General features: G+C 39.7%; 3 protein-coding genes across 3 annotated transcripts; 1 reads left to right on the forward strand and 2 right to left on the reverse strand.

Moving 5' to 3' along the window:
• Window positions 1-2,375: 2,375 nt before the first annotated feature.
• Window positions 2,376-2,660, reverse strand: ATC70_007385 (uncharacterized protein; the record flags this gene model as incomplete). Its single annotated transcript, XM_064826645.1, has 1 exon — window positions 2,376-2,660. The coding sequence occupies one exon, from the start codon at window positions 2,658-2,660 to the stop codon at window positions 2,376-2,378; it is 285 nt and encodes a 94-aa protein (XP_064675702.1).
• A 1,415-nt stretch (window positions 2,661-4,075) lies between these two features.
• Window positions 4,076-5,987, forward strand: PFK1_1 (6-phosphofructokinase, alpha subunit; the record flags this gene model as incomplete). The annotated part of the gene is made up of 2 exons (XM_064826646.1): window positions 4,076-4,475; window positions 4,531-5,987. The coding sequence occupies 2 exons, from the start codon at window positions 4,076-4,078 to the stop codon at window positions 5,985-5,987; spliced, it is 1,857 nt and encodes a 618-aa protein (XP_064675703.1).
• Window positions 5,988-8,237: 2,250 nt separating this feature from the next.
• On the reverse strand, window positions 8,238-11,188 carry ATC70_007387 (uncharacterized protein; the record flags this gene model as incomplete). The annotated part of the gene is made up of 5 exons (XM_064826647.1): window positions 8,238-9,469; window positions 9,544-9,609; window positions 9,666-10,460; window positions 10,547-10,611; window positions 10,857-11,188. The coding sequence occupies 5 exons, from the start codon at window positions 11,186-11,188 to the stop codon at window positions 8,238-8,240; spliced, it is 2,490 nt and encodes an 829-aa protein (XP_064675704.1).
• Window positions 11,189-11,631: the final 443 nt, after the last annotated feature.

The following is an 11,631-nucleotide window of genomic DNA, read 5'->3' on the forward strand; positions in this document are numbered from 1 at the left end:
CATCTAATGATTACCCAAGCGTGCACACAACTAGATCTTGAGCAATCTTATTGCCAATATTCTGTGTCTTTTTTTTTTTTTTTTATTTGCCATGACATGTCTCTACATTTGCCATGCTAATGTCCAGTTTTCATAGTATAACCCATTTAAGCTTATTCATATCAAACCTGAGTGCACATGGAAGGATAGAAGAAAGCACAAAGAGATGAATTCCTCCAATCAGAGGCTTGTTTTCAATCTCTATCAATCGAAATATCTCTATTTAGCTTATCTTCAAATTTTGCCATCCCTTTTTCTTTCTTTGCAGTATTTGGTATTCGGATAAGGTCGGGAATCAGTGATGGGGTGTACATATAATTATTTTTTCCGCAATCATAAGTGTCGTACTGAACCCTAACCTGTAAGGCAAACGAGATATCATGCTGCAATTCACATCAAATGTATCAAATCTGAGAAATGTGCATGTCGTTTTTGGTGCAGTACATTTACGACATGTAGGGCTTGATTTGTGTAAGATACAAGGTGTATCGAAATGTAGCATGATATAGCATGAGAATATTTTGTTGTATGCTAATCTAAATATCATTCGTTTATCTATGCCTCCTCTTTATCATGCTAAAAATCGAATGTAGTATATCTTTAAATGGAGGTATATTTTTTTGGCTCCACATAGACACCTCCAAGCTGGGATTTTCTGTGTGTCATAGGGAAATGACGTACGCTAATTGGGCCATTGCATCAATCAAATGTTACATCAAAATCAGGTCAATTTCATTTCATAGGTCACCAAGCAAAATAAAGTTTGTTTCTGTATGATTTTGTAATCTCTTGGTGTGACATGTAGCATTATGTATCATGAAAATTGTGTAAGCCCTCTTTTGGGTGTGAATCTTGCCCGTTTAGCGTTGTGTGTTTGTAGATGCACATTTAGATTGTACACATAATTGCCCATTACGTAATTTCACATGTCTTTTTTGCTGTATATACATATATACACACACCGCATATCATCATTGTTATGATAAGATGTCCCTGAATCTCGGTAGTTGATTGCCCCATTTAAATAGCACATATGACATTCCCTATAAAAGTAGCTACATCAAATAATACTGTTGTTGCCACGGACACATGATCCCGCTTGATGTACATTATCTTGATCTATGTTTCAAGCATCGTTTTTTTCCTCTATTAGATTATGTGTTTCAGAGAGATGCAGTTATGGGAAGATGCTTCTCATTTGCTTACAAATGGGCACTAGTTTCAAAGCAACTGGGTACTAGAGCAAGACTTCCATAACATGAGATGTTTCATTAGGAAAAATGTGGAAGCCCAAATTGATCTGCTGCATATCTTGATCACACCAGCAACACGCTGAATTAACAGATTTAAGCAGATTTGTCAATGGAGGATGGCACTAAATTATAATAGAGGCAGCAAGCAATGTAGCATCACTTGAAGAAGCTTTTGTATGCCCTGCTGTATCCAACCAGCGCATAAAATAGATGATTATGAAGGCTCGGGATTGAGAGACTTTCGTTATGATGGGCATCGTGTTGAATGCATCAAAAGGTAGCGAATGATATAAATTTCTGTTGCACAGACGATCGTCAAAATATACCTCATTGCAATTATATATCATTTGGGTTGCAAGCAATCTCCAATTCACCCACGTTTCTACTTGTTGAGATGCATTTGAACCTGTCGGAAGTCGTCTTGATGATCACAGTGCTTGTAACTGGCAAATAATCAGGCGCACCCGGAAGCTCTTGGCACATCATTCAGTTGTCATGGTTGCAAAGTAGCTACGAGACATAGCCATATTCCTTTTTTTCTTCGGGACAAAATGAGCCCGTATCATACAAATATTTAATCTGTGGTCGTTTTTAGACAGGATATAAAAGTCAATACCATAAGCAAAGAAATCAATACTTTTAATACACGGAATGAACCGAGATACTCTATAAAAAAAAATCCCAAATTGAGAGGACCATCCTAACAACCTGAAATAGTCTCTGAACTGAGATTTTAGTGCCTAATAGCAACCGTTTTTTTAATGAGTTATTGGGAACCATGAAAATAATTATCGGTAAATAGCTGTTAATAGTGTAGCAAAACACACGCTACTGCATCCTTTCTACTGATTTGTTGTCTGGCTGGATCAGCAATTAAAGAATAATATCAACAGCTCGTAAATCATTAGGAAATCGTTTTTCAAGGATAGGCCACAATATCTGCTATGCAACCCTTGAAGCAGTACCTGATGTGAAGTACTGTACAATTTGTTTCTCTTTTTGTGATTACTTTCTTTATATGAAATCGGTGGCCTCGCTATTAATACAATATGTTAATTGAACCTGAGGTATTATACATCTACATTACATAATATCGAGATACTTTACTCTGGTAGAACGCATGTATGATATAATTACCAGTAAATGACGAGACACCTTACCTCCAATGTTCATAGATCCCTTTGGCAATGCCGGCAATGCATCGAGTTCAGCAATGCTCTGCACAGCAGATAACCACACGTCGTATAGTTCATTAAATGCCGCATACACTTGGACAGCAAGTTCCATCAACTCTTTGTAGTCAATGAGCTTTAGATCAATCTGAAATACTTTTTTGCGTCCTTGATTTGCTGATAGATGCTGCCTCATTCTTGATAAGCTATATCATCGTGTTATGATACAGCGATATAACAGTGCCATTCAACTTAATATTTTCAGTTGACTTTTGGGTGTCACAGCATACTCTGAATCTAGAATAATGAATTCAAATGTCTTTACGCCTTTGTCTCATAACAAAAACGCGTCTATTGACAAGAAAAAGTAGAAAACGCAACGAAATTTGGCAGCTTTGAAGCCTTAATATCTTGCCATGTAGGCCTTTCTGAGCCGCCAAAATGACGCCAAACAACTGTAATCGAGTAGCAGTAACTTTCTGACACCTTTGCTCAACTTTTTGAAGAGTCAAAAAATACGGCCAAAAGTCGACCAAAAACCATGGTATCCCTCATGGTTTTCATCGAAAATCAAACGATTGCGTTTTTGACCTCAAAAATGACAACTTTTACTATGGTATATATGTAATCAAAATGTTTCTCTAAACCCAAAGCAGCCTCCGAAACCACTTTTGTGAGGCATTCATAAGCAAAATGTTGACATTTTGGCGAAAAACCCCTTTTCATATTTTCTGAAATTGCTCAATAAGCCCAGTCAAAACATCTATTTTACTAGGCACCACTGAAAGCGCCATAAAAAGTACTCCAGGAATGTATTAGGAAGCACGGGCCGATCATCATAACTTATATAGTCGAATCCTACAAAACAAATTAAAGAAATCGAAAAAAGACAGAAAAATATTCTGAGTTTAAATATATTCTGGCGCTGCTGCTGTCTGACCAAAATGCCTTTTTGATGATGACAACTATGATGATGATTGGGATGCTAATCAAACGGGAACATGAATTCAAAGGGACAATAGTTTAGATTGAATTCTTTAGCTTACTTTTGTTGGGGATTTTTGTATCTGACAGCGCCAGTCAACTCGACCAACCATCAAAACATAGGTGATCGCAACTTCCTAATCATGATTTGTAGCATTTCTATATGGTAGGTAGACAGTGTGCATTTCATTGATTCTTTTAAAACAGACTACTGCCACTGGCTTAAAAACTATTTGAATATGTGATAAAGGCATTTTTAAAACTTATGTCAAAGTATTCATTGGGAATATATTATAGGATTGCATACTTTGTCGTTACAATGTGTTCAGACATCCCATGCAACATGCTATTTTTCATCTCTTACTGCGAGACTATGTTCATTGATTTTTTGAAGTATACGCTATTAGAAAGCTTGAAGCTTGTCTTATATAACAGGGGGGGGGTATATTTGTAGCGTCGCCTTAAGGTTCAGCATAGTATAGGCTTAGATCCATCATGCACATTTGACGCTTGAACTTTGACATGCACACTACTATTACATTATGTGACTCGTTTTCGATAAACTCAAAAGCAATCCACACTGATTTGTCTGATTCTGCAACTCTTTTGATAAGCATCGTTCACAAAATGCCCATCAAGACTCTTATCCACAATCTAAAACTGTTAGGATTTGATGAATCGAAACATGGCAAAGGCATTATCGAGTTGGACGAAAAGCTCTTCACTCATCGTGCCACCAGCAACGACAAGGCTATGGAGTATATCTGTTTATTTCTATTTCGCAAAATAGACAGACTCCGTGTCAAGAAGCAGCTGTTGCCAACCTTGACCGTTCACACCTATGCAAGCAAACTAAAGTTTATTACCAACGTCTATAAATGGCTCCTGGAAATCCGCCAAAATACTCATCTTTTCAATGGTGTTCCTATTCGCAAAAGTGAATTGTCTGCCTATCAAGGCGTTAACTTGATCAAAATCATGGTTACCTTCTCCACTTTTGTCCTCGAAAGCACTATGAAGCACACTGGTAAGTTGAATTTTAGCGCATGAATGAAAACTACCTTAACAACAACTATTCTTAGATGTTGGCAAGATTTCAACTTTGCCTAAAGCTACAATTCAGAACAACATCGTTCAAGCAAATCAATCCTTTGATTTGAATACAGAGACCAACAACACTTTTACCAGTAAAGCAACCAAGGCAGCTAAAGAGATCAGCGCAGAGTTATCCTCCTCACCACCACCACCACCACCGCCTTCTCCTCCACCTCTACAAAATATTATTTCTGTGGAATCACAAAAAATCAGACAACTCAATGACCATTTCGAGTCTATTCTCCATAACCTACATTCAATGGTGTCAAATTCAGTCAACCAAGAATCAAACGCTGTAGAAGAGCCATTCACCTCAGATTCTTATGAACATTCATCCGGCTCAATCTCTTTTGAATCATCAAGAGCTTTAGAAGAATCATCCACTTTAACGCATATAAAACAACCACGAAATGTAGAAGAAACATCAAGTCCAGTCATTCCTGAATATCCAGGAGCTGTGAACGAATCACCAAACACAGTATCTGTTGAACAACCACCAAATGTAGAAGAATCATCCATTCCAGTCGTCCCTGATCATCCAGACACACTGAACGGACCTTCGAGCTCACTTTTCGCTGAACAGCCAACATCCGTGGAAGAATCAACAAGCTCAGTTCATGTTGATGAGTCAAACACCGTAACAATATTGTCAGGCACATCATTATTCTCTGCTGCTGCTACATCAAGTGTCACTGCTGAAGCATTATCAGTGAATGCTGCTACAAGTAAAACAAGCTCCCATGAATTTAACACAGCAGAACCTGAAGTTCCAAATAACAGCGCGGCAAGTACAAAAGGTCCCGCTGACAACATTTACGTACAGGAAGGGAGCACTAAAGTTGCAACACCCAACTATATTCCACGTCCTCTTACTCCAGATCCACTACGGGATGTACCTGATACTCCTCACGAAGTCTCACAGCCTAAACCACAGGCAACAATGACAAATACCACTTTCACACCACGACATACCAGCTTCACAACAAGAAATACCATGAATTATATCTCAACACCTGTTGTTGTGGCACCAATGCAATTCAACTACATGACTGACTCATGCCAATTGCCACACATCCGAAATACCATGCTGAGACATTTGCACAACCCCTTACTGGACTCTCCTTACTGGTATCTACCTCCCATCTCGCAAGCAGACAGCAATCAACCTCCTCCTCCAAGTCCAAGCACTGTATCGGCATCACCCCCCTCGCCCTCTGTCAAACGGAAGTTTGAGCAAGAAGATGTTCAAGATATCACTGTGGCGCCTTTTTCTCCTCCTCGCCAGAAACGAAGATTTCTGTACAGTGATTACGATGAAGGTGCAGCGACGCCCACCACATACGATATGGATCTTGTGCCCCCACTCATGGACGAAGCTGCTCCTTTCCGTCGAATTTACAATACAGAGTACTTTGATATTGATTTCATGACTCCTCGGCGCTGAATTTCCTCTGTCTCCACTATATATATATATTGTAAATATGAATTGTAAAAAAAGTCTCCATAAATGATCTGTGCCTATGAATTTGCATCTGCTAAGGTGGTCTACCAATGTATTATCAGGAATAACTCATATATGAGCAGGCAGCACACTTGCATTACCTCTTACTACTCAAAAGTGTGCAAACCTCCCCCCCCCCAACGAAATTTATGTGCATTTGACTAATGATCTCTCATGTTCGAAGCCGTTTTGGGTCGCCAGAATAGCACCAAACAGTTGCCTTCACCTAGCATTTACTTATTGACACATTGCTCAATTTTTTTTTTTTGGGATTCAAAAAAACATCGACCAAGATTGGCTCCAAACCATGAGGTACCCCTCATGGAAAACATCAAGATATCAAACGAATGCCTTTTTCACCCTAAAAATGAAGATTATTGTTATGGTAAATATGAAGTCAAAATGTTTCTACGGATTCAGGGCAACGTTTGAAATTTCTTTTGTGCGACCTTCATATGTAGAATTGATAATTAGACCTGAAGAACAAAATAGGAAATGTTATTATGCTAGATTCTTCTTGAACTTTTATTTTGATCGAATTCAAAGAATATATAAAGACAATGAAAAAGATATCTATTCTATCAATCTTCTTTTTCGCTCGGTCATTACCAGCTCATATTATCACATTTTCACTTTTTATGTTGTAGCTCCCAAGGAAACTCGTAGCAAACGGCGCATCATCTAACCTTTCACGGTACATACTCATGCATCCGATGTGGAACTTTGTCCGGTTCAGTGTGTTGTGCCAGAAGGGCTACAACTGTCTATAAAGATTAAGGTATTTTTGATGGGTAGATATGTCTGTGTTGTGCAACAACATGGACAAGCTATGCTAAGTGAAGTGCATCTCAGCTATCTAAATACTGAGGTTCACCAGATGTGATAAGCGTTGTACAAGATAAATTGCTACTTTGGCATTCAGAACTTAGTATAAATAGAATAACTCTTGTCTTCATCAATAAATCTTTAGTTTTTGTGTCTGATCTTATTCAAATAAATCTTTTCTTGTTTTTATAATATCGAACATTTTTTATAAGCTACAAATAATAATCCTTTTATTCTTTGTGCTTAACACAGTGCTTCAAGACTCTACGCGACCATCCTGGGTTGGCTTCTCGTCCTTCGGGGTCCACGCTTTTCGAGAAATCTCACATCATTCAACAATCTCTGTCAACCTGGCTGCACAGCAACTCTATTGCGCTCTACACGTCTGAGCCCAATGTCTCCATCCCGTTCTATGAGCTCTTTCATTTGTCAAGATTGTGAAAGATCGCTTTCATCAAAACAAGCCTTAAACCTCCATGTCTACCGCTTTCATTCCAAAGAAATTACTGTTGAGTTGAATAGAGGCAAGTGGAAGCTTAACGTCCTTTTTTTTTGATACTAATGAATATTTGACTTAATAGTTTCAAAAAGGGTGATCAGGAATGACAAAGGGGTCTTTGTCTGTCCGTATTGTAACGAGAAGTACTACCCCAATCCTGACTCATTGAAAAGACACGTAAAAAAAAACACACACGACAGCAATGAAAAAGACGACAATAATTCAGATGACAGCTTAGCTGTGGATGATGCTTTAAATGTAGTTTTAAATACCCAGACAACGTCGTTACAGCCGAAAGATCAAACAAAGAACGAACATACTATCAAAAGACATGACTACAAGACATCAGTTCTATCAGCTTTCGATGCACTACATCAACCTGAAAAAGAGCAAGAAAAAAAAATGTTGGTAGCTGAACTAGGGGACTTGGAACCTGTGATTTATCTTGACATGTAAACCTTTCTGAGCCAACACTATCAAAAGGAACGATATCATCGAGGATGACCAGGTTCAGCAGTTATTCTGCTGCCACAAGAAGCCTGTAGCCAGACCGAAATGATCAAAACAACGCCTGTTATTATTAATCCCTTTATACAGTAGATGGTTATACCCACTACAGCCAACTCAAAACGCTATCACTCTACTAACCGACTCTACCCCATATTTGATGAATAAATAAAGAACAATATCAAGCACTTTTATATATATATATATATATATATTTTTTTGCAGTAAATTTCAAAACGATAAGGAGGCGAGAGTGAAGGGAAAGCATAGCATATGCATGTTTGGGGGTTTCATAAATAGGGTCATAGAAATACAATCATGTTGATTAATAAACGCTAGCAATAAGCCGTTCGATCAGCTTTTTATAGCGTTAATTGATCTGTTGAAAAAGATGTCTCTGCGAGGCTGGCGCCTGCTCTTCGTTGTTGCGCATACACGGCGGTAGGTTGCGGTGGTGGTGGAGGTGCTTGTTGTGGAGAGTAGGAAAAGCTATTGGGTTGATATAATGAGAGTGGCTGTTTGTAGAGTGATTGTTGCTGTTGTTGTAATGATTGTGATTGCGGTGGTATTATAGAGGCAGGATCCACATAACAAGGAGTTGTGTGAGGCACTTGCTTTGAATGGTGATGGGATTCATCCTGTGTGGTTGTATTTTTCACAGTGCTGTTGCTGTGTTGTTGTGCTTGATCGGGACGAAAGTAAAGGTGATGACTTTGTGGGCTCACAGATGCAAAATTTGGTTGTGCTTGATGCAGAGTGCTCTTGTTGTCAGGCGTAGTATAGATTAGAGTATTATCGTTGTAGTATGTATTGTAAAGATCAGATGAAGATGTTGGATTTCTTGTTGGTGCTTGTGAATGATGTGATGAAAAAGAAGGTGCGGTTACGTTGCTAGGCACGGGCGATACATGGATAGAATTTGCATTCAGTGGCTGATGCCCTGTCTTTGTTTCCTTCACGGTAAATGCTGCTGCCCAACTCTCGCCTGGATGATGCTTGAGAATGCCATCCGCAGCTTTCAACAGATGACCCAGCTGGAAAGAGAAATCATTGCTATTTGGCAATTGATCTGTTGGCGATGAATAGTCATTGGGCAGATAGGTATCTTGGTTTTTGTAGGTGCGTTGTTCATGGACGTATGGAGAGAGAAGGGCATTATTGGAATGTATGTCATTGCGTTGTTGTTGTTGTTGTTGTTGTTGTTGTTGCTGTTGTTGTTGAGATACTGAGAGGTATTCAGATGGTTGCTCTTGTGGCAGGAGTTGATGATGCCTTGTCTTCTTTTTACCATCAGCCAGATCAAACAAACGCTGTTTATCTGCCCTTGTTGCAGAGTTGATCATGCCATTGTAGTTGTCAGAGAAACCACCGAAATCGGTCCAGTAGTCGCCAGTAGACTGAGTTGGGTCAATACCAAGCTGAGCTGCCAACGTTTCGACATTCTCTTGAAGCTGATCTATATCGTTGGTGATGGCTTGCGCTGAACGAGCAACAGGTTGACCCATATCGTGATGACTGAACGAAGGCATGGGTTGTTCTGTCACTGCAACGGCGTCCATTTGAGAAGCACAAGCTTTACCTTTTTGCTTACGGTCTATTGGAACATGTGATGTGTTTGAGTATGGTGGTATGAATGTGAGCCATATACAGCTGTTTTTTTTTTTTTACCTTGAAGGCTGTTGAAGCTTGGAGGGCTAGTAAAAGAGCTGGTAGCACACATAGTAGTATTGGCGGCTATGGTTAAGGATATCAATAACTGGATGACAATAATTCGTATAGAGCATACATACATCTCTGTGCCTTTGAAGCGCTTGGTTTTGATTCCTCATCACCATCACTCCCACTTCCATTACCGCTACTGTTACCACTGTCGCTACTATTCGCACCACCATCAGAACTCCCTAAAGCGCTATCAGAGCTACGCAGAGCACTATCACAGCTACTATCGCGATTCGAGGAGGAGACATTGCACTGAGAGATGGATCTCGAGAGGCCCTTGATACTGCTACTATGTGAGTGCTTATGGCCGTGGTGATGCTTGCTGTTTTCAACTGCTGGTTGTTGAGGCTGTTGATTGCTATTCACTGTCTCCTGGTTCGTAAGATTAGTCAACAGGGTGTGATCATTGGAGAAGACGGCAGTGAGAAACTGCATAATTTTGGAGATGATTTGCTGGTGTTTTTGGTGTTTCTCTCTAGCAGCGAGTGTTTCTTGCCAAATAATTTCATTATCGTGATGAAGGTTTCGAAGGTCAGCCGTAATGTTGGTTTGGTGTTTTTTGATGGCAGAGATCTCCTTAACCAACGCGCCCAAGTTGGCAAAATCTGCATTCCCTTCTTGGCGATCTCGATTTCGCTTTCGTGTAACCAGTATCAAAAGATCCGGACGGCTTCGTTGGAAATTAGGGCTGCTGAACTCCCAAATCTCGACACTGGGATTGCTGTTGCAAGTCAGCAACACGCCTTGTTGCAAATGAGGCACCTTGTGAAAGTCGTACATGTTTAGCTGGCGGACGAATGAGGCAAAGGTGTTGTGCTTGTAGAAACGGGGTAGAATAAGCCGCGCAAACTCCTCGTGGTCCTCCACTAGACAAATTGGAAAAAAAAAACAAAAGAATGAGTTGGAACCTTCTTGTATCAAAGATCTAATCGAGATTTCCTTCAAGACTTACCTAAAAATGAATTGCCGTCAACAGACCATCGAATAAATGGATCCGTAGAGGGGTCTCCTACCATGCTAAAGAGGAATAAAGCGTGTTAACAACTACATTATCAAGAGATGGCCTCTCCAAGTGTGGAATATATAAAGGTTCCGTGCTCTTCTTAATCTTTCTTCCCTGTTCTTTTTCTTTCCGTTCCTTTCTTTTGTTTTTTTAAATACCCTCCCCCCCCCTCTTCCACTTATCCACCTGCTCACAATGGAGTATCTATAAAGCTCAAGGCTTGTTTCCCAAAAAAAAAATGATAGAGGTAAGAACATACTTGTATAGCTTGTGAAGAAAGGCTGGAATACTGCGTTGAGATGGCATCTTGTGAGGGAGGTTTATATACACATTGCTGGAGCTGATGGTGTTGCTGGTGCTGCTATCGCTACTTGTAGCAACAGCAGCTGTAGGCACTGCCGCAAGAGGTTGCTGCCTCTTTCTCTTGGTACTAGATGATGGTTTGTTGCTAGAATTGGTTATATTGCTAGTTTGGATACCCAGGGGATTACTGTCGACAAATTCATGTTGCGTGGTTGGATGTTCATTGGCGAGAGGTCTTTTTCTGCTAAGATTGGATGGATTATGAGTGCCGCGTGGATTTTGAGCCATTGTTTGATCTTCTAATGATGTTGAATGTTAGTGTCAGTGGCTATAACATGCAAGCGAGTTGTGTAGGGAAACAAAAAGGCAGAGGTCAAGTGGATAAAAAGCGTGAGGTGAAAGAGAGAAAGGAAAAAGGAAAAACAGAGAAAGAGAGAGAGAGAGAGAGGGACATGGAATGGGGTATGAGGTGGATCGATGGTGTCTCGCAGAACGTTAAAGAAGTTTTATTTTTACCTGTCTGTCTGTTGTGATTACTGTATTGCTTAAATTATAAAATTGGTTGTTTGTGATAAATCCTAATTGTTGTAGATGAACTGACAGTTAATTGGACTTGCGAATATATAAAGAATGTGAGTAAGTGTTCTATGGCATACCAGCAAGATAAAATGGCATCGCTGTCATGTATTATATCTCGTTTACAGTTGAATTCAATATATAGACCAACTCAC

This window comes from Mucor velutinosus, assembly GCF_035048745.1.
Source record: "Mucor velutinosus strain NIH1002 chromosome Unknown tig00001553, whole genome shotgun sequence".
NCBI lineage: Eukaryota > Fungi > Mucoromycota > Mucoromycetes > Mucorales > Mucoraceae > Mucor > Mucor velutinosus.